The sequence below is a fragment of the Chinchilla lanigera genome, unplaced genomic scaffold (genome assembly GCF_000276665.1).
Source record: "Chinchilla lanigera isolate Chin_1 unplaced genomic scaffold, ChiLan1.0 scaffold00063, whole genome shotgun sequence".
Taxonomy (NCBI): domain Eukaryota; kingdom Metazoa; phylum Chordata; class Mammalia; order Rodentia; family Chinchillidae; genus Chinchilla; species Chinchilla lanigera.
The window spans coordinates 13,496,526-13,518,377 of record NW_004955464.1 but is presented as its reverse complement, the minus strand read 5'-3'; the positions used below and the strand labels follow the sequence as shown (position 1 = coordinate 13,518,377).

General features: G+C 48.2%; 1 protein-coding gene across 11 annotated transcripts in view; it reads left to right on the top strand.

The window, feature by feature from the left end:
* LOC102015702 (chromosome unknown open reading frame, human C1orf228) overlaps nucleotides 1-16,716 on the top strand; it is a 51,292-nt gene extending 34,576 nt beyond the window's left edge. For 7 of the 11 annotated variants that reach the window (XM_013521642.1, XM_013521638.1, XM_013521640.1 and 4 more), the window contains 3 exons: nucleotides 15,404-15,523; nucleotides 15,593-15,665; nucleotides 15,752-16,716. In XM_013521642.1, coding sequence (XP_013377096.1) covers nucleotides 15,404-15,523; nucleotides 15,593-15,665; nucleotides 15,752-16,580 — 1,022 coding nt within the window. In that variant the 3' untranslated portion in view covers nucleotides 16,581-16,716. The remainder of the gene's footprint in view (nucleotides 1-15,403; nucleotides 15,524-15,592; nucleotides 15,666-15,751) is intronic. The other 4 variants (XM_013521645.1, XM_013521644.1, XM_013521646.1 and 1 more) reach the window with 4 other exon arrangements.
* The last annotated feature ends 5,136 nt before the right edge of the window (nucleotides 16,717-21,852 follow it).

Here is a 21,852-nt window from a genome sequence, read left to right as displayed (position 1 = left end):
TTTTTTTTTTTGTCTTTTTGAGACAGGGTCTCGCTATGCAGTTCGGGCTGGCCTTGAGCTCACTTTGTAGCCCAGGCTGGCCTTGAACTCACAACGATCCTCCTGCCTCAGCCTCCGGAGTGCTGGGATTACAGGCATGCGCCACCACTCTATCATAGAATCAAGATTTTAGAATTTCCTTTCAAGATGATCCCATTTAACATAAGCGAGCCAAAATTATGGGCGGATTTCCCACAAGTGGTCCTGCTGGAATTTATCCCCCTGTGTGCTTGCTGTGAAGGGACAAATGGCACATTGCTGGCTGGGATGACGGCTGTGCCAGGAATTAGTGGGAGACAGGGACCTCAGCAGGACTGCAGTCAGAGGGCATGGCAGTACTTACTCATTGGAGAAGGGAAATCTCAAAGCCATAGAAAGTTTTTTGGAAGAAGAAATTAATTAAGTCCGTAGATAATGTAAAGTGTGTGTGTGTGTGTGGGTGTAAGTACACTATTACCTTTTACAAATACTTTTACTTTAGGAACATAAAAATTACCGTATATGACTTATTTAGAAACAGACAGATTCAGTATAAATTGCCAAATGTGTGCTTACCAAAAGTTAATCGGCCAAGTGATCAGTTTGCTGAGTGGCCAGTTTACCACATTAGCAGAAGGTCAGCTTCCCGGAATAGGGTTCCTTGTACTAGTTGTGCCTGGATGGCAGTTCACCTTGGTTGTCTTAGGGTCTAAAGGCTTCGAGGAGCCAGATGCCTGAGGGTCTCAGACTGACCTCTCCCAGCCCCTGAGGCTCCCTCCCCACCTCACCCTCTCGCCGTGCCGCTTCCTGGAGGTGGACAGTCAGGCCAGGCCCTAGCGTGACCTGCAGCACGTCCCCGTGCCATCCCCTGTCCCTGCCCCACTCCCTGCCACTGCACAGAACAGGCCAGAGCTACAGGGAGAGTCCTTAAAATCCTTCTGAGAAGATAAAATGAAAGCTATTATGCCCCACCATGAATGTAATCATTATGGATTACAAACATGTATTAATAAAAATAAAAATTAAAAAAGAAAGCTATTCAATTTTTTCATAAAGCTACAAAAGTTGTTAAAATCAGTCAATCCATATTAGTTACCTAATGCTATACTTAGAACCACCGTAGTCTGGCGTTGGAATTTATGCCTGTAATCCTAGCTACTTCGATTCCCAGTACCAGAGAAAAAACAGAAAAAAAAAATCCTAGCTACTTAGAAGGCTGAGGCAGGAAGATCTCAAGTTTGAGGCCAAACTGGGCCACATAATAAGACCCCATCTCAAAATAAAGATGGCACTATACCTGGTGGTTCACGCCTGTAATCCCAGCACTCAAAAGGCTGAGGCAAGAGGATCACTGCAAGTTCAGGGCCAGCTTGGGCTACACAGTGAATTCAAAGCCAGCCTGGACTGCATAGCAGGAGCCTGTCTCAAAATAAATAAAAGCAGAAAGAGGGGAAGCAGGTGTCTCTTAGTCATTTCCTCATTGCTGAGACACAGTGCCCGACACTCATAACTGAAAGGAGGAGAGGTCTACTTTGGTTCACGGTGTGTAGAAGTTTCGGTCCATAGTTGGCTGCTCCAAAGCAGGGTGCAGTGGGAGGACCTGGCAGAGGGGAGCTGCTCATAGCATGGCGGTCAGGAAGCAGAGAGAAGGGAGGGGCTGGAAGGGAGATGCACCTTTCCAGGTCATACCCACCCCCATGACCCACAGATCCCACCTCCTCACAGCAAGGCAGCTCAGCGCACCATAAGCCAGTCACCATCCAAACACATGAGGCTCTTGGAGGCCACCCCAGATCTAAATCATAACAGCTGTGGATGGTAGCCCAGCACCCAGTACCAGATACAAAAGAATTGGCTTGTTTTTGTTTGTTTGTTTTTTGAGGCAGGGTCTTGCTTTGTAGTGCAGGCTGTCCTTGAACTCACTATGTAGCACAGGCTGCCCTCAAACTCAGGGGATCCTCCTACCTCAGCCTCCCGAGTGCTGGGATTAGAGGTGTGTGCCACCACACCCATCAAGAATCATTTTTGCCGAGCATGGTGGCACATGCCTGTAATCCCAGCACTCAGGAGGCTGAGGCAGGAGGATCTTTGCAAGATCAAGACCAACCTGGGCTACAAAGTGAGTTGAAGGCCAGCCTGAACTGCATAGCGAGACCCTGTCTCAAAAAAAAAAAAAAAAAGTCATTTTCAATTATCCTAAAACTTAGTAGCTAAAACAGTAAACATTTATTACCTCTCAGTTTTTGTGGATCAGGAATCTAAAAACAGCTTAACTGGGTGGTTCTGGCTCAGGGTCTTCTATGAAGCTGTGTGGAGAGAGGGAGCAAGGGAGGGAGAGGGGGTGTGGAGGAAGCCCTGACATCTCTTACAGTCTAGCATCAGAAGCACCACACTGTCACTTCTGCTTTATTCTGTCAACTGGCAGCCAGTCACTAAGACAGCTCCCACCAAGGAGAGTAGGCTCCGCTCTTTTTGTTTTGGTGTTGGGAATCGAACTCAGGACCTTGCACTTGCCAGGCAGGCGCTTGTGCTGCTGAGCTAGATACCAAGCCCCTAGGCTCTGCTCTTGAAAGGAAACACACCAAAAACTTGCCAGGGTATTGGAAAACCACCGTGCCATCTAATAAAGCTTGCTGAAGATTTAATTAGGGTAAGAAATAAGATTATGAGGCCGGGCATGATCGCGCACTCCTGTAATCTCAGCACTTGGGAGGTTGAGGCAGAAGCATCACTGCGAGTTCGAGGCCAGCCTGGGCTGCAAAGTGAGTTCAAGACCAGCCTGAACTGCATAGTGAGACCCTGCCCTCCCCCCAAAGAAAAGAAAGAAGGTTATGGTAAAATGGGTCTGAATGACTTTGTTTTTTGTTTTGTTTTATTTTGTTTTGTTTTTGTCTTTTTGAGACAGGGTCTCGCCATGCAGTTCAGGCTGGCCTTGAGCTCGCTTTGTAGCCCAGGCTGGTCTCAAACTCATAACGATCCTCCTGCCTCAACCTCGCATGCGCTGGGATTACCGGTATGAGCCACCACGCCTGGCTGAATGACTTTGGAAAATGGTCATTTGGGGGTAAAAATTTTGTCTAGTTGACCCAGAACCTGGAATTCACTTGAACTGCTAATAAATGATCATGTTTCATAGAGTGTAATTGAAAGTGTGGCTTATGGGCCCCAAAATACAACAGTGAGGTTAATGGTTGAACAAACCACTGCACGATCATAGTAGAACTCTCTGGAGATGCTAGGGGAAGGAAACAGTGGCCCTAGGTAACCAAATGACAGACACGGACAAAGTCTAAATATGTGGCCTCCCTGCCCCATCCCCAAAAGACCCAGAGAGTCTCTGGCAATGGACAAGAACCTCATGGGGTTTTTGTTTGTTTTTGCTGTTGCTTTCACTTTTTTACAATCCTGGGGATTGAACCCAGGAACACCCTACCACTAAGCTACGTCCCTAGGCCCTTCCCATTTTTTATTATGAGATAGAGTCTCACAAGCTGCCCAGGCTGGCCTGGAACTTGCAATCCTCCTGCCTCAGCCTCCTGAGTAACTAGGACTACAAGCATGTGCGACTACATCCATCCAAGGTTCACTTTCTCCACATACTCGCCAACACTTCTTATTGTCTGGGGATTTTTAAGTTATACTTAGTGGGCATGAACTGCATTTCTCTAGTGAATAAGCATCTCTTTATATGCTTGTTTTCTCTATTTTTTTTTTGTTTGTTTTTTTGTTTTTTTGTTTTTCTCCAGTACCGGGAACCGAACTCACGACCTTGCGCTTGCCAGGCAGGCGCTTTTGCTGCTGAGCTAAATCCCCAGCCCAAGAAATATCTATTCAAATCCTTTTTCTAATTTGGGTTTATCGGGCTCCAAGCCTTAGGATCACCAACGTCCTGCTCAGAGGTACAACGATAGAATAGGACACAGAAAAAACATATATTTTAGTTACAAGGAGCACTGGGATAGTCAAAGCCCAACAACAGGCCAAGACCACATGGCATGGCGTCTTTGGCTTGTTTTAAGTGTGCAGCTTGATTGGAGGATGTGCTGGTGGGGTGTAGGAAGCGGTGGGGGTGAACTGCTGACGCAATCAAGGTTCAAGAATTGAGGAATGATGCATTTTTGGGCAATCATACAGGAACACATCCTGGTTAACTGGTCGCCTGATGGTCAGCGCACTGGATTACTGAGCTAGACAGAATGTGCACGCATCAAGTCCTCAGCTGCCTCGTTATCTTGCTTTGAGGAGCCAGAGCAGGCTGTGTGCTGGACTCAGCTCTAACCACTGGCTTAAAGATTAATCTGTCCCTAAGCCAGCTCCAGCCTCACCACGAGCCATGTAGGCCTAGCACAGACTCTCAATTTATTTTTATGCCAGTTTATTAATATTAATTATTGCCTGCTTATACCACATCAAGCTGGTCCTCAGCAAGGTTGTGCAAGACATGGTAGCAGATGCCTGTAATTCCTGCTACTCAGAAGGCTAAGGCAGGAGGATTGTAAACTCCAGGCCAGCCAGGGCAACTTAACAAGTCCTTACCTGAAAAAGGCGGCGGGGAGTAGGGGTGGGATTGTAGCTCAGTATGAAGGCCCTGGGTTCAATTCCCGACACCGGGGGAAAAAAAGCGTTTAGCTTCTTGTTGTTGACCTAAAAGAGTTATTTATATATTCTGAATATTAGATTTTCTTTCTTTCTTTCTTTCTTTCTTTCTTTCTTTCTTTCTTTCTTTCTTTTTTTGAAACAGGGTCTCCCTATGCAGTTCAGGCTGGCCTTGAGCTCACTTTGTAGCCCAGGGTGGTCTCGAACTTACAACAATCCTCCTGCCTCAGCCTCCTGAGTGCTGGGCTTAGAGGCATGCGCCACCACTCCCAGTTTAGATATTGTTTCTTGAATTCAACATTTGTGTTTGTTTGGTTAGTTTGGGTTGTTTGTTTGTTTTTCTTGGTGCTAGGGGTTGAACTCAAGGTCTTATGCATGCTACATAAGTATAGAGAACTCTTCCCGGTCCTGTTCGAAGCCCAGAAGGTTTATATTTGTAATCTCATGGAAAAGTTACTGGAATTCTAACAAGTTAATTCCAATCTATCACTTCCAGTGCAACCCATGGTAGAATAAAGATACTAAGGCATGTTTGTAGTTATGGGGAGCCAAGGGGTTCTAAGTCCAGCTATGATGATGGCTACCAAGAGCCAAGGCTTCCACCCAGGGCCCAACCTGGGTTTTGTTTATTCATGAAGAAGGGAGTGGCTTGAGGATGAGTGACTGTGAGAATGGTGGGAAGTTAGGGTGCCATGAGCTGGGCAAGGTAGGAGGCCTGAAAGCACCTCTGCAACATGCAGAGAGAGGTCGGGGATATAGCTCAGCTGCTTAAGCACTTGCCTGGCAAGCCTGAGGTCATGAGTTCGATACCCGGTACCAAAAAAAAAAAAAAGGAATTGTACTCAGGGCCTTTCTGATGCTAGGCAAGTGCTTCCCACTACACTGTATTCCCAGCCCATGACACATCTTTTGGGGCTGGGGATTTAGCTCCGCAGCACTGCACCTGCCTAGCAAGTGCAACGTCATGAGTTCGATTCCTGGTACCGGAAAAAAAAAACAAAAAAAAAAAAACAAATATGCAGAGAGAAGGATATGCAGAAAGAGTAATCTGCATAACATAGCTGAGGTAGCATCTAATGTTCTGGGGTCGGTGCTTCAGCTCTGGTGTGTAATCTTTTATGCCCTGGGAAGTCACAGCCTCTATCTCGAGGCTCAATCACAGCTGACAAGCTCGGCTCTCCACTGGACCAATTTGCATTGCTTAAAGCCAATTGAAGGGATAAGGAAAAGTCCTAGCCAGCTCTGTACACATCAATACATGGACATGGGTCAGGTTTAGTTAAAATGGAGATAGTTGCTCCTCCTTCAGGGAGAGTCGCCCAGATGTCCTCCACACATAAGAGTTCCGCAACTGAGCTGCACCCACAGCTCTCCCTTTTTACTTTCTTGATAATGACCTTTGTTGATTGCTTTTAAGTGATCTCAGTTTTTTATTAATTCATATCCTTATACAATCAGAGTAGACACTAGCGTTATAAACAAACTGTGTAACTGCCCAGAGCAGGGCTTATAAGTCAGCCTAGCAATTATAAGAGAAAGAATTTTGCCAGGCATGGTGGCACACGCCTGTAATCCCAGCACTCGGGAGGCTGAGGCAGGAGGATCACGTGAGTTCGAGACCAGCCTGGGCTACAAAGTGAGTTCAAGGCCAGCCTGAACTGCATAGCAAGACCCTGCCTCAAAAAAGAACCCCCAAAAAAAGAATGGACACCAGGCTGGGCACTGAGCGTTACAGTGACAGATGAAGCACAGCGCCCCCCAGCTCCTTAGAGCAGTATTAACAATAGTAATAACTGGTGATTCCACCCCTGTTCTCTACTTTAAAATCATCTCATGCAATCCTCAGAGCAAGTCTACGCCACTAGGTACTATTTTCACCCCCAACTAACAGAAGAGGAAGCCAAGGCACAGAGCAGCTCAATTACCTGTCCAGAGTCACAAGATCAGTGACAAAGCTGCAAGGTCAAGGCCAGGCAGTGGGGTCAAGCCCTGCCAGGCACGAGGTCTCCTCACTGCTACCACCCTGTCTGTCCAGTGTGAGAACAGTGCTCCCTTCCTTTTTATCAGTTTCAAAGCAGACAAAAGTGGAGGACAGATAACATCTTACTTTTTTCTTGTCTTTTTGAGACAGGGCCTCGCTATGCAGTTCAGACTGGTCTTGAACTCACTTTGTAGCCTAGGGTGGCCTTGAACTCACAGCAATCCTCCTGCCTCAGCCTCCTGAGTGCTGGGAATATAAGCGTGCACCACTCTGCCTGGCTCTGTCTCTAATTTTTTTTTTTTTTTTTGGTTTTTTTTTTCCGGTACCGGGAATCGAACTCACAACCTTGCACTTGCCAGGCAGGCGCTGTGCCACTGAGCTAAATCCCCAGCCCTTCCATCTCTAATTTTGAGACAGGGTATCACTAAATTGCCGAAGCAGGACTTGAACTTGTAATCTTCCTGCCTCAGCCTCCATAAATGCTGGGATTACAAACTTGCACCACCCAACCCAGCCTTAAAAAAATACTTCCAGTATTTCATCACTGAGCTTTGAACAGGATGTGGTGAAGATGTAGCAGAATTCACAGGAATCAGATCTACAACTAGTCAGGAATATGCCTGTGTCTAGTCTTACTTAACAATAGTAGTGTAGTACATGCCGGGTATGGTGGCACACACCTGTAATCCCAGCACTCAGCGACCCAGCCAGGCTACACAGTGAGTTCAAGGTCAGTCTGAATGACGTAGTAAAATCCTGTCTCAAAAAATTATAAATAAATACATAAATATTACCAAAAAGTGAAAAATGCCAAGCATATTCTTACGCCCAGCTGGAAAAGGAAACAAACCTGTGTGGAAGTGTGGCCAGTAGGTGGCAGTCTTAGCCAGGATGCGGAGAAAGAACCGGAATGCTCGCTTTCCAAGGCTAAAAGCAAAGAATTACTGTAAATCAAACTCATCAGCATTGTGACCTCCTTGGAAATGGCTCCATATGTAGGCTCGGAATGTTCAATAATTGTAGGCCAAGTTAACAGGGGAGAGGGCCAGGGATATAGCTCAGCGACACAGCACCTGCCTGGCAAGCACAAGGTCCTGGGTTCAATTCCTAGTACCAAAAAAAAAAAAAAGTGTTCACACTTTTGAGGGCTTGGGGATATAGCTCAGTGGCATAAGCGCCTGCCTGGCAAGTGCAAGGTCATATGTTTGATCCCTGGTACCTCAAACAAACAAGCAAACAAACAAACAAACAAAAAACAGGGGAGAAACAAATTGTAGTGTGCCCCTAAATGTGGGAGTCACACACAGCTGGAGGCTCAAAGGTGGGACAAACCTGGACTGACCCTTGCAGAGCGCTAAACAGAGCCCTGGGGCTTGCACTTCTAGAGGAGGGCAGGACGGGAGGGTATGGAAGGTGGGGAGGAGGCTCAGCAAGTGAAGGTTCTCATCACACAAATGACGTCCTTGGCCAGAGCCACCTGTCTCAGCCAGGTGTCAGACGGCCAGTATCTTCTCGTGAAAAGATCTTTTGTAGGCAAAAAAAGGGGTATAAGAAAGCCTGCCACAATCCACTAGCTGTTGTTTCTTTTTTTTTTTTTTTTTTCACCAGCTGTTGTCTCATCAGTGCAGATTCCTTTATAAATGTAAAACTCTTCTACAAAAAGACAGGCTTTCAGAACCATTCTATATCTGCAGAGATACACAGTTTCGCTGAATCATCAACTCTAAAAATCCCAAAATATATATATTTAGGATAGGATATTTACCTCTGTGTATGTATAGAGTAGCAGCTGGGTCCCAGGTGCTAGGCTATTTCTAAGGCTTCATCTGCCAAAAGAATATAAGGCTTAGGCCAGGCGTGATGGCACACACCTGTAATCTCAGCACGTGGAAGGCTGAGGCAGGAGGATCGTTGCGAGTTCAAGACCAGCCTGGGCTACAAAGTGAGCTCAAAGCCAGCCTGGACTGCATAGCGAGACCTTGTCCCCAAAAGCCAAAAAAAAAAAGAATATAAGTCTTCAGCTACCACTCCACTTCCTGCTGGTTATCATTGGTTCTTGGTTTCTTCTATCCCACAAGGGACCAGACAGGTGACCGATCACTAAGGTTTCTTCTAGTGCTGACAGGCTGTGGATTCCTCTCTAGGTTAAAGGCATTAATCTCTTCTCTTGCATTAAAGATTCTGTGGAGCCTAAGTGACAGGTACATTTGTTTTGTTTCTATTTTTCCCACTATGTGAAGCAGTGATTTTTATTGATTTAGTTTTGCATATTAATTTTACAAAATATTGGGTTTCACTGAAGCATTTTCTTTCTTCTTTCTTTTTTCTTCTTTTTGGAGACAGGGTCTTGCTTTGGCATCCAGGCTGGCCGTGAACTCACTATATAGCCCAGGCTGGCCTTGAATTTGCAGCAATTCTCCTGCCTCAGCTTCCTGAGTGCTGGGATTATAGCTGAGCACCACCACATCCGGCCATAGGAAGCACTTCTGAATGAAGCAGCTGTTTGTGAATCAGGGAAATCCATAGAGAGAAGGGGCCACCCCAAAAAGCTAGCCCCAGCATCATTGTGGACACAGGAAGGGGTAGTACCAGAAATGTCTCAGGATCTTCCACCTGGGAATAAATTTTGGATTTTGTGACTGAGGAAAACAGAATGAAAGAAAACGGGCTTCATTTTGCGTGGAGCTGCAGGACTGAGCCTCTCATGTGTCCCATCGTTCCAGACCTTGAGTGTGGATGGGAGGCCCCGAAAACTTGGCACAGCACCAGTGTTTTTCTTTCTTACGGTATAGTAGTTTCTTTGAACTCAGGGCCTTCTCACTGAGCTACATCTCCCGCCCCTCAACCCCCACTTTTGGTTTTTTTTTTTTGAGAAAGGATTTTCCTATGTACTGCAGACTGGCCTCGAACTCATAGTGTAGCCCAGGCTGGCCTCAAACTTGCAGTGTTCTTCCTGCCTCAGCCTCCCAAGTGCTGAGATTACAGGCGTGCGCCACCACACCTCCCAGCTTGCTGAGGGCAATTGCATGGAGGAGGGCTGCTTCTCCATTGGCAGCCTTTCCATGCCTTTCGCCAGCCCAGATTGGCTCGCTGTTTCCCTCTGGAGCAGAGAAGTCAGCCCCCTCCCTCTGGTGGTGTCTGCAGTTATCACATGTTCAGCAACCAGGCAGGAGCGTTTGAGTGTGCAGGCTGGGGCTGCTGCTGTCTCCCTGGCTCTGCCTTGACCACTGCCCTGTTTACTGTCAGCTATCGTGTTCCAACAAGGCCCGCATTTCTTGGCAGGCAGCATGGGTCTGTTTGTTTGAGTTAAGCAAGTGAAGCTTCAAGTGCTGAAAGAAAGCAATTTCTTGTGGAGACCCTTGTGGTCTGCAGCTCCCTGCAGTCCCTTTCACTGGCCCCACCCCCGGTGCCCGGGGTCTCCCTCTGGAAGAAGCACCACATCTCTGTACCTTCCCCCCATGTGAGCACTGAGGAGTACTGGGCTGGCCAAGAAGTATGAGGTTCTGGCTTCAAAGAACTCTGAGTTGGCTGTGGGGCTGGGGTTGGAACTCAATGGCAGAGCACTTGCCTAGCATGTGAGAAGGCCTGGGTTTCGTCCCTAGCACAGAGAAAAAGGAAAGTTAGCCATGGAAGACAGAAAGACTTGTTTTCCAGACCTCGGGGGAAGAATCAGAGCTGGGAACGGTCCAGTGAGGAGGCGGGGTGCGGTGCAGAGCCTACTTGGGGTTTTGCTAGGCAGCTTTCTGTTACTGTAATAAATACCTGACACGATCAGCTTCTACAGAGAAGAGTTTATTTTGGCTCACGGTTTCATTCATGGTTGCTTGGCCCTGTTGCTTTGGGCCTGTGGCTACACAGTAGATCAAGGCAGGAGTGAGTGGTGGAGGAGGCCTGTTCCCCTCGAGGCAGCTGCAGGAAACAGGCAGGAAAGGGTTAGACCAGTTTTCTGCCCCTTCGCAGAACATGCACCCAAAGGCCAGACTCCCATCTACAAGGCGCTGCCTGCAGAGGCTCAGGCATCCTCAAGTAGCACCACAGGCTGCTGACTCAGCCTTTGACACATGGGCTTTTGGGGGATGGGTATCCAAGCCACAGCAGAGGTCGTTTCCCACCAGAGCAGCAGTTTTTTTTTTTGGTTTTTGTTTTTTGGTGTTTTTTTGCTTTTTGTTTTTTGTTTTTGTCTTTTGAGACAGAGTCTCGCTATGCAGTTCAGGCTGACCTTGAGCTCACTTTGTAGCCCAGGCTGGTCTTGAACTCGCAAGGATTCTCCTGCTTCAGCCTCCCAAGTGCTGGCATTACAGGCATCCGCCACCACACCCGACCCAGAGTAGCAGTTTCTGAACACAGTTCTACGCTGCTATAACCCCAGCTGTCTTTAGCCTACCAGAATACAGGATCCAGGCAGTTCTTTTCAACAAGAGCATTTACGGAGCATGCTTTGTGTGCCTTGAGTGCTTTGGGGAACTGAAAAAGAAAGGTGTGTCAAATATGTTTACTAAGCGCTAGGCAGGATGGCGCACACCTGCACTCCCAGCACTTGGAAGGCTGAGACAGGAAAATCGTGAGCTCAAGGCCAGCCTGGGTTAAACTCCCTCTCAAAAGCAAGACTCTGGGGGCTGGGGATTTAGCTCAGTGGCACAGCGCTTGCCTGGCAAGTGCGAGGTCATGAGTTCAATTCCCAGTACCAGAAAACAAAGCAAAACAAAAAAAGCAAGACCCTCTCTCGACCAAAAAAAAAAAAAAAGGAAAGGAAAGAAAGCTGTGCTCACTAGGAGTTGAAGCTAGTGGAGAGATGGCTGATGCCAGTATTCCGTGGCAAGAAAGCAGTGCTCTGGGCCGGAGATGCAGGACATCTGCCTGAGTGGAGAGGGGAGGTGGGGAGAACAGGACAGAGGCACCCTCCTGAACGTTCATTTCTGAACTGAGTCCAGATGAATAAGTAGAATAATCAGGTGGAAAGGACTTTGGGGTGCTAAGGAGCCCAGGACACAAGGCCACCTACCAAACTAGGGTTCTACTTATAGCTGATGGCGCAAAATGAAAAGACCAATTCTAAATCATTGTTAGGAAAAGCCCACCAAGGCTCTGGATGCTCAGGTTGGCATGAAACTTGCCCCAAACACATTTAAAAGAAAGCTACCCACAAGCACTGAAGAGGAAGGAAAAAAATTTTATTGACTTACGCTTTTAAGAAGGAACATGCTGATTATATCTCTAATTATTGACCTCCTTATGCCTCGTAAGCCAGATAACCGCCTTGAGTAAGCCTGGAGAGCCCTTCCCTGCCTAAGCAAGGCCTCAAAAGAGTTTGGTCCCTGTATTGGTCAGCTTTCCTGTTGCTGGGACGAAGGACCAGTGTCTGCAGCTTGAAAAGCAGGTTTAATTTGGCCCATGGTTTGGGGATTCAGTCCCTAGCTGGCCCTCTCCAAAGCAGAACCAGCATGGCAGAGGGAAGCCGCTCCCCTCATGGCAGTCAGGAGGCAGTGATAAAGGCAGGTAACGGAAAGAGCCATGTGGCCTTCTGGTCAGGCCTCCTGTGACCCACCTCTTCCACCTCCTAACAGCACGTTTAGCTGTGAGCTTATCCGAGGATCAGTCCACTGATGAGTACTGAGCACTCCAGATCCAACCACCTTCCAGAAGCCCCACCTCTGAGCACAAGAGACTTCTGGGAGACATTCTATTTTTTTTTTTATCTTTTTTTTTTTTTATTTTAAAGAATAAAAGAAGGATAACATAATAATGGGGAGACTTAGCAAATTACAGACAAAATGGCAGGAAATTATCAATGGTTATTGTTTTACGTATTATTGTCTACAAAATAGTTTCTCAGGAAAACAAATAGACAAACAATAGTGAGCCACAGACAAAAGAGGTAGGAGACCATCAAGAGTTGTTGTACTATACTTTGGTATCTTCAAAGTGGCTTCTAAAGAAAATAAATAGAGCTATATATGAGTGACCTATTGAAAAATCATTGACTATTCTCAATGGTTGTTGTAGGAAACACATAATAATAAACAGACATCCATTTGTGAAATAGGATAGGAACATTACAAACTTTACACAGTTATGGATAGATTAGTAGGAAAATATCAATGGCTGCTGTAATACATGGTGGTATCTTCAGAGTGGTTTCTCAGGAAGACAGAGATATGCAAGAGGGACCTATTAAGGAGTTACAGCCTAAGGGTTGTCAAAAATAGCATATTACCTCCTCACCAGTGACTCCTTTCACTGAGGTATGACGACTGGAAGGAAGGCCAGGATTGAAAAGAAGGACCGAGAGACTTGCACCTGTGTCTAGCAACAGGCTATTTTCTTGTTCCTCCATAGTCATGATTACCCAGGACTCCTCGATGGAGATGACAGTCTGGCCAGAGGGAGAAGGCAGACCATGCCCCAAGCCCTCTCATTCCTGTTGGAGTAACTGGTAGCATGGGTCTGAGCTCTGGGGCCTCCACCTCAGAGGGCAGACCGATCTCCAGTGGTCTCCTTTGCATCCAGGGCATGGCCCATGGGGCCTCTTAGGGCAGTTCCTCTTGAGGTGGCCTGGCTTTTAACAGTGGTAGCAGATGAATGCAGTTGTCGAGCTCTTCTTGGAGCCCCGGGAATCAGACCTGGGATCTGTTTCTCTTAGTGGTGCAGCAAAAGCAGCTGCTTTTTCTCAGTCTCTTTGTTTTCTCTCCTTGGCCTCCTCCTCATCATGGCTATAGAATACTGAGGAGGCAATTCTTACTAACATCTCAAGTGAGCTATCTGGGGTGAAAGCCATTCTTTGTAGCTTTTTCTCTCCAGCTTCCCATTGCTTTGGGACCCCACAGCCAGTTAGTGTCCTCTCCCCAACTGTCAGCACAGTCAGCAGGAATCCTGCTGCAGACTTCTCTGGAGCTCCACCACAGCCTGTACTGTCATTCTGGGAGACATTCTAGATCTAAACCATAACAAGTTGCCACACTGGGCGTGGTGGCGCACACCTATAATCCCAGCACTAGGGAGGCTGAGACAGGAGGATCAGTGCGAGTTCAAAACCAGCCTGGGCTACAAAGTGAGCTCAAGACCAGCCTGAACTACACAGCAAAACCCTGTCTCAAAAGAGACAAAAAAAAAAAAAAAAAAAAAGCAAGTTACCAACTCACAAAATACCACTTTTCAAAGAGGTTTTTTGGTTTTTGTTTTTGTTTTTTTGAGACAGTGACTTTCATTGTGACTATGTAGTTCAGACTGGCCTAGAGCTCATTATGTAGCCCAGGCTGGCTTCAAATTGTTGTACCTATCTTGCCAGGACCCAATTGGTCCACCAACACTTGAAGTGCCTTTGTGTCTGCCTGTGAAAGCTTTTCTTCCATTGTATATGTGCTGCTGAAGCAGCCACTGTGCCATCACTATGTAGATGATTCTCCCAAACATGCGCTTAGTGGATAAAATCCCCTGACAAGGAAACAAGGTTGATTATTGTTAAGCAAACATAATTCTGGTAATAATACCCACATGTCCACATTGCAGTCTGAGATGCAATGAGCCACGAGCTCTCCTTAAACGCTGTCTCCTCTGGGAACACACAGGGAGAGCCAGGCTGCCTTGGCTCCTGAGCAGGGCAGTGTGTGTGCAAGTCCTGCCATCCGTGCGGCAGACGCTTGGGTTCAGAGTCACCTTCACGCTGCTGGCGAGCCACACAGGCCTTGCCCTCACCCTGCCTCTTCCAGCTCTGCCTCTCTGTGCTCGCTCCTTACAAAAATACCCAGCCCTCCTCTGCCTTCCCAGATTCTCCCACAGCCCCTCCACAGGGCCCCTTTTATACACTTGTCACCGTGTGGTCGCTGCTGTCCATGCATGCACAAGGACAGTTGGCTCTGCAGAAAAGCCCCCCGGGACAGGGGACAGGGCCCCCAGTAAATTCCCGCCCCGCCTGCCTGACCACATCTTTCCCTCCTTCTGCACCTTCCCCTCCTTCCTAGCTGTGACTTAGGCAAGTGGCTTAATCTCTCTGCTCCTCCTCCCCTAAATGCAGAAATGGGGATGACGGTCCTGAGTTAAGTTCTGATGTGCAGTTGGGCTACTGTGGGGAAAGGCCAGCACCTGCTGGCAGCGGGGGCTCCTCCAGGGCGTGCACAAGGCTCCACCTTGCTGACTCCAGCCTCGCACTTGCCGCCACACACCCAACCCCTTTGCTCCCCACCCCTTGTTCTTTCCCATGCTGTTCTCCTTTGAAGACCCAGCCCAACTGGCTGCAAGGCCACTGCCTGTGTTCAAGCCCAGCCTGGGCAACATAAAGAGATCCGGGGGAGATGTATATAGATATATAGATATATTTCCCTCTTCCATGAAACCTAGAGTCCTCCAAGCTGACAGCAGCCCACGCCTGTGTGGCCTCGGTGTCCAGCTCTGACTCCTCCGGGAATTCTTGCTGGGTGGGCTCCCATCCAACCCTTCCTCCTCCCCCTTGGGCCAGCTCTGTGAACCATGGAGCCTCCAGTCTCACCACCCCCTGTTTTTGTGGTACTGGGGATTGACTGAATCCACAGCCTCCCTCAGGGCTACACCCCCCAGCCCTTATTATTTATTGGGAGACACGGTCAACCTAAGTCACAAAACTGCCCAGGCTAGACTGGAACTTGCAGCCCCGCTGCCTCAGCCCCCAGAGCAATGGGATTACCATCAGCTGTCCACCTCCTCGATGATCACAAACCAGCAGGGCAGGAATGGGGTGTCACCTTCCCCGCTGTGCCAGGCCCGGCACAGTGCAGCGCCGCCAACGGCACTGAGAAGAGGCGGCCTCCAGCTTCTTGGGGTTTCTGCCTTCCACAGCCATCGAGCTCATAAAGGACCTGGTGGACTACGACGTGCGCTTGCCGCTGCTCAAGGGTCTAGTGGCGCTGCTGATCCCCTCCATCAAGACCTCCCAACAGCACCACAAGATCCTCACTGGTAGGGCCCTCCCCGGGGCTGCCCGGCGGGGCGGGGCGCCCACCTCGCTCACGGCCACTCCCTCCCCAGAGTGCCCGCTCCTGCAACTCACCGCGCACCCGGCCTCGTTCCTGCAGCAGGCGGCGGCCGCCAAAGCCATCCGGTGAGCGACAGGACATGTGGGCCGGGGCGGGCCGGGGCGGGGCGGGCACGGAGAGAGCCGGGTGGCGCTGCCCCCTGTCCCCGCAGGGTCCTGGCGCTCCACAGCCTGCGCGTGGCCGAAGAGATGTTGCGCCTGCACGTCGTGCGCAACCTGATGGCTGCCATGGGCAACGCGGACCACAGCAACAGCCAGAGGCTGGCGAGCCTCGCGCTGCAGGTGTGCGGGGCGCAGGGGCGAGACGCAGGGGCGCAGGGGCGCGGGCACCACACAGTCAGGCCACCGCCACACCGCCCGGCCCCGCCCCGCCCCGCGGCGGCAGTTCTTCGTGCAGACGTTCCCGGTGGTGGAGGAGCACGTGCGCAGGTCCATGGGGGAGGAACTATACGAGCTCTTCCTCGTAAGTGCCCGTGCCCGGCCTGGGACACAGTGCTGTCCCCACACACGGCATGGGCCTGGCCACCCACGCGGGAGGGCTGCCCTGGCTTGGGCTTCTCCACCCCTGTCCCCCGCCCCCTTCCTGACCACCTCCCGCAGGACCCCTCTGCCCAAGGAGGGGAAATAATGATCAAGCAGCCCAAGGCCGATCTGAGGTTGCGACGGCCTGGAACCGCAGCTGGTTTCTCTCACCCGTGTCCTCAGCGCTATGGTGAAGACTTGTATATGAAAATAGACAGCATTCAGACGGACATCTTGGCGGTCAACGAGGTCAACATTGCCCAAGGTGAGCAGGGAGGGCCGGGACCTGCAGCCTGGCGTGCCCAGCACCCCAGCGCATCTCCTTGCCTCGCTGCCGCAGCATTAGAGCTCTCCGACCTCACCGACGGCAACTTGAACTTTCCCTGTGGCCCTGTGGATCCCAATCAGATGGCCTACATCACCCACTTCCAGGAGGAGGACCCAGAATCAAAGGAGTAACTGAGCTTCCTCGAGGGAAAGGCTGCGTGGCAGGAAAGCCTGGGGTTGACCTTGTGACTACTCCATCCGGCCCCAGTGGGGCAGAAGGAGCGCAGCTGGCCCGAAAGAGCCCAATAAACAGTCCTGCTGCTCTCTGTGTGCGTGCACTGTGCGGACGAGGAAGGGAGATCAAAAGAGAACTGTGGGTTAAGGTTGAGGTCCCTCTGGTCACCAAATTAAAAAGCAGATCCTGAGCTAGGCGTGGTGGCTCATGCCTGTAATCCCAGCACTGGGTAGACGGGCAGGAGGATCTTCATGAGTTCAAACCAGCCTGGACTACATAGCCAGAGGTTTGTTTTTTTTTGTTTTTTTTTTTTTTGTTTTTTTGAGACAGGCTGTAGCTCTGCACTTTGGGCTAGGCTTGAACTCACTATGTAGCTCAGGTCAGACTCGAACTCACGACAATCCTCCTGCATTGGCCTCCCAGTGCTGGGATTACAGGTGTGTGCCACCTTGCCCAGCAGACCTATTAAAGAAACAAAAACATGGTCCTAGGGGAAGGGTCATCAGCCCCTGGAAAGTTCAAAGGCATAACCTGAATATAGGGTTCACCTCCATCCCCAAAAAGCCCCCAAACTTTTTCCTGGAAGACACCATAGCCACCTGGGGTTTTCTCCCACCTCTCTGGTGCTTCTTACTCACTTTTGCCATTTCCTCCTCAATCCAACCTCTTGCAAGTTAGAATGAGGCCAGACACTGACCTTAAACCTTGTCTCCATCTGCTTTTGTACCTTGGTGACCTCATTCAGTCAGAGGCTTTTTTGTCTTGTTTTGTCTTTTTGAGACAACTTCTCACGATGCAGTTCAGGCTGGCCTTGAGCTCACTTTGTAGCCCAGCCTGGTCTTGAACTTGCAATGATCCTCCTGCCTCAGCTTCCCGAGTGCTGGGATTACAGGCATACGCCACCATGCCTGGCCTATCATTCATTCAGAGGTTTAAACACCATATTTCCAGCCAAAACACTTCTAACATTGTGGACTCCTGACCCTGAACCACATCCCGCTAGTATGACTTGAGGTGTCAGAAACTACCAAGGTGACATAGGCAAGTACACTCCTGTTACTCAGTAAAAGCATCGATTTGTGTTTTCTTCTGAGGTAAGAAAATTTTTTTAGGGGCTGGGGATTTAGCTCAGCGGCACAGCACCTGCCTGGCAAGCGCAAGGTCGTAAGTTCGATTCCCCGTACCGGGAAAAAAAAAAAACAAAAAAGAAACTAGGGAGGAGGACTGATGTCTGGTTTCCCTTATCCTTCCAGTGTAAGCTGGGCATGGTGGCGCACACCGGATTATTGCTGTAATCCCAGCAATCTGGAGGCTGACGCAGGAGGATCGTTGCAAGTTCGAGACCAGCCTGGGCTACAAAGTGAGCTCAAGGCCAGCCTGAACTGCATAGTGAGACCCTGTCTCAAAAAATAAAAAGAAAAATAAATCCTTCCAGTGTAGCTACACTGAATTCCTTTGCTTCTTCATCGTTATATTCACCCATCCAACTCTGTTTTCAGGAAGGTCTGTGTGTCCCAGGCTAACCTGAAATCTAGGATCCTACTGTCTCAGCCTCCCAAGTGCTAGTATCATTGGTAATGCCCTGGGCTGAGCCACCATTTGCTCTCCTCTGCTGCTTTGCTTTCCAGCTCATTGCCCTCAGTACAGCAGCCACAATGTCCTCTGACATCATTCTGCTCAAATCCCCGCCACACCTTCCCCGGTGGGGAGAGAATAAAGCCAAACCCTTGCTGTGAACTGCACAGCCCCAGGTAATCTGGTCCCCCTAGCCCTCTCTAAATTTCTTTCTACTTGTATGTCTTCAGACACTCACCTCTCTTGATAGGTTCCTGACAATTCCTTTTTTATTCATCTTCCGATGTTTTCACCCACTATCTCACTGTGTAGCTCAAGCTAGCCTCTAAATTGTGGCAAACCTGCTGCCTCAACTTTTCAAGTGCTGAAACTACAAATTTCTAGTACCAAACCTAGTTTTCTGACGGATTGTTTTACTTCTGGATTTATAAATCACAGCCTCAGTAAAACTCATAATGATAGACAATGGTTCACCCTTCGTGCTCTTAACTCAAATACCTAAACTGCATAAAAACAAGACAAATAACCAAACTCACAAACTCTCAGATGCTATTTATCAACTACTTCGAATCTTTACAGTCACCCACTTAGCAAACAGTAGTTGACATTTTAAAACTCAACTATCTCTCAAAGAAAGTAAATCGTTAGTCTTACATTTCACTAGATTGGTAGCCTTGCTAAGGCAAGGCCTCAAAAAATTGGGTTAAGACTCAGAATTGTTCCTCTCCACGGAAATCTTTAGTAAAAGGCGAAAGATTTATACGATCTGAAGAGAAACCAGAGTATGTCACGTTGCTTGTAGATACAATCCTCGGCTAACTGTAACTACTGCAACACCGATGGTAACTATTTACCCGAACGACTTGATGCTTTTACTAACTTTCTCATAAGACAATTCTGTAAAAGTGATTCATCTTTAAGGGAATAAAAGGCGAAAAGAGAAAGAAAGAGGCTGCCCATTTTTAATTTAAAAACTATCCCTTATGCAATGCATTCTGGGTATGTAAATGACGCTGAGTTGCCAGCCTACAGTTCCCGGACATCATTAAAATACTTATTGGTTTTCCAGCTAGGCGCTGGGCCACCAGCAGGGGGCAAAGCAGAAGCCAGGTTTACAAGAATATAGATTTAGAACCCTTCAAGTAAAAAATATTTTTGAATTCAAAACGAAATAAAAACCGGGCGTGGTGGTGCACGCCTGTAATCCCAGATCTTGGGAGGCTGAAGCAGAAGGATCGCCGCGATCGAAACCAGCGTGGGCTACATGGCGAGACCCTGTCTCAAAAAAAAAAAAAAAAAGGAAAGAAAGAAAAAGAAAAAAGACGGAGCAGGGAATAGGGGACTTCCCCGGTCTGCCTGATGTTACTAGGTTTAATACCCAGCACTGCAAAAGAAAAAAAGTGGACAATGACTGTCTTCTGACATTCATTTAACAGAAATGTCTTGAGCTCAAGCTATGTCAGCTCTAGGACAAGTGTATGTGTGATGAGCACCAATGGTCGGGTGTGGTGGTGCACGCCTGTAATCTCAGCACTCGGGAGGCTGAGACAGAAGGATCGGTGCGAGTTCGAGGCCAGCCTGGGCTACAAAGTCAGCTCAAAGCCAGCCTGAAGTGCATGGCAAGACCCTGTCTCAAAAAGACAAAAAAAAAAAAAAAAGGCTGAGCGCCGATGACGAATTGTCCAGTGGCACAGAGGCGGTGCAGTAAGGTTTCCACAGAAGTAAGGCGGTGAGGGCGGCCTGGGTAGACCCCTGGGGCGTGCGCCAGGGGCGGGAGGGCACGAGGCTAAATGGCAAGGGCCCGAATCTTTTTGGCAGCACTGCACTGCGGGTTTAACCTGGGCCTCATACAGGCAGGGCACAAGCCTTCTCACACCGCGCTACACCGCCAGCTCTTTATTTTTTTATTTATTTTTTTATTTTTTGAGACAGGGTCTCAGTATGCAGTTCAGGCTGGCCTTGAGCTCACTTTGTAGCCCACACTGGTCTCGAACTCCCGACGATCCTCCTTGCCTCAGCCTCCTGAGTGCTGGGATTACAGGCCAGCACCACCATGCCAAGCTTTCTGGACAAACTTGTTTGTTTTTTGAGAAAGGTCTCACTTATGTATCTAAGGCTGGCCTTGAACTCACCTTGAGCTTGCAGTGATCCTCCTTCCTCAGCCTCCCCAGTGGTGGGATTACAGGTGAGCACCACCGCACTTGGCTGGTACTGGACAGATTGTGATGCACAAATTTTGTCCTGATTCTCATCATTTATTTGGTTCTCGATGTACAAGCTAGAACTTATCTCTGTCAATTCCCTCCTGATTCACAGCCCTTTCCAGCCAAACTATTTGGTCCTAGACTTTTTTTTTTTTTCCTAGTACCAGGAATTAAACTCAGGACCTTGCACTTGCCAGGCAGGCACTGTGCTGCTGAGCTATATCCTGGGCCCAGTCCTAATCATCCTCTGTACTCATCTTGCTCCCCAGAACAAATTAACAAGTAGTGGCAGGGGCTGGGGGCTTAGCTCAGCGGCACAGCACCTGCCTGGCAAGTGCGAGGTCGTGAGTTCAATTCCTGGTACCAGAAAAAAAAAAAAAAGTAGTGGCATGTAGCAAACCTCATCGGTCTCTCGTTGTACCCCAGAGAGAAACAGCGGTGGGTATGAGAAAAATAAAGACAAGAGACAATAGCTGGGGTCAGGTGGAGTTGCCTTTTGCTTGATGAGCATGAGGACTGACTTCAACAGTAAGGGCCTTTATTTTATACACTTGCAAAGTTAGTTCATGGGGGCTGAGGCAGGAGGACCCTTGTGAGTTCAAGACTAGCCTGGGCTACAAAATGAGCTTAAGGTCAGCCTGAACTGCATAGCAAGACCCTGTCTCAAAAAGACAAAAAAAAAAAAAAAAAAAAGACAAAAAAAAAAAACATAATCAGACAACAGTTACATATTTTTACACAGAAATTTAGAAATCAAAACCATACATACCAAACAAACAAACAAAAAAAAACCAGGGCTGGGGATTTAGCTCAGGGGCACAGCGCCTGCCTGGCAAGCACAAGGTCATGAGTTTGATTCCTAGTGGGGGTGGGGGGGAACGACACCATACATAACATTGCAACATGACAATCATGATGACGTTTTGTAATATACTTAAATTTTCATTTGGACATAACATGACCTTTTTAACCAATTATCTCTATCTAATACATAAGAAGCTTTAATCTAATTTGTTGCCCTTTAATGGGATATAGATTACAAGTTTTTGTTAAAGGCAGAGGTCTGAATCTGATGGAAAGTCTTATCACAATAAACAATCTTTGTTTTACATTTTGGAAGACCTGTAGATCCAGAATCATGAATACGCTAAATACACCATGAGATTAACACTAATGAATTACCATACACATGTGAAAACCTTTGTTAAAATTTAGTTTTGTTAAAAAAAAAATAAATCAGTTTTGTATCAAGAGCAACTTTTATGAGAAAACCTCACTGTAATTTTTACTGAAAAACTTTCTTCTGACCAAATGAGCCAATTATTGTGGTATCTCCCAAGAGACTATGGAGATCATTGGGGGCTCCTTAGTAATGAATAAAGGTTGGCCACTCCTCTATTCACCAATTGGAGTCCTACCCAAATAATTTCTCCAGGGGCTGGGGATTTAG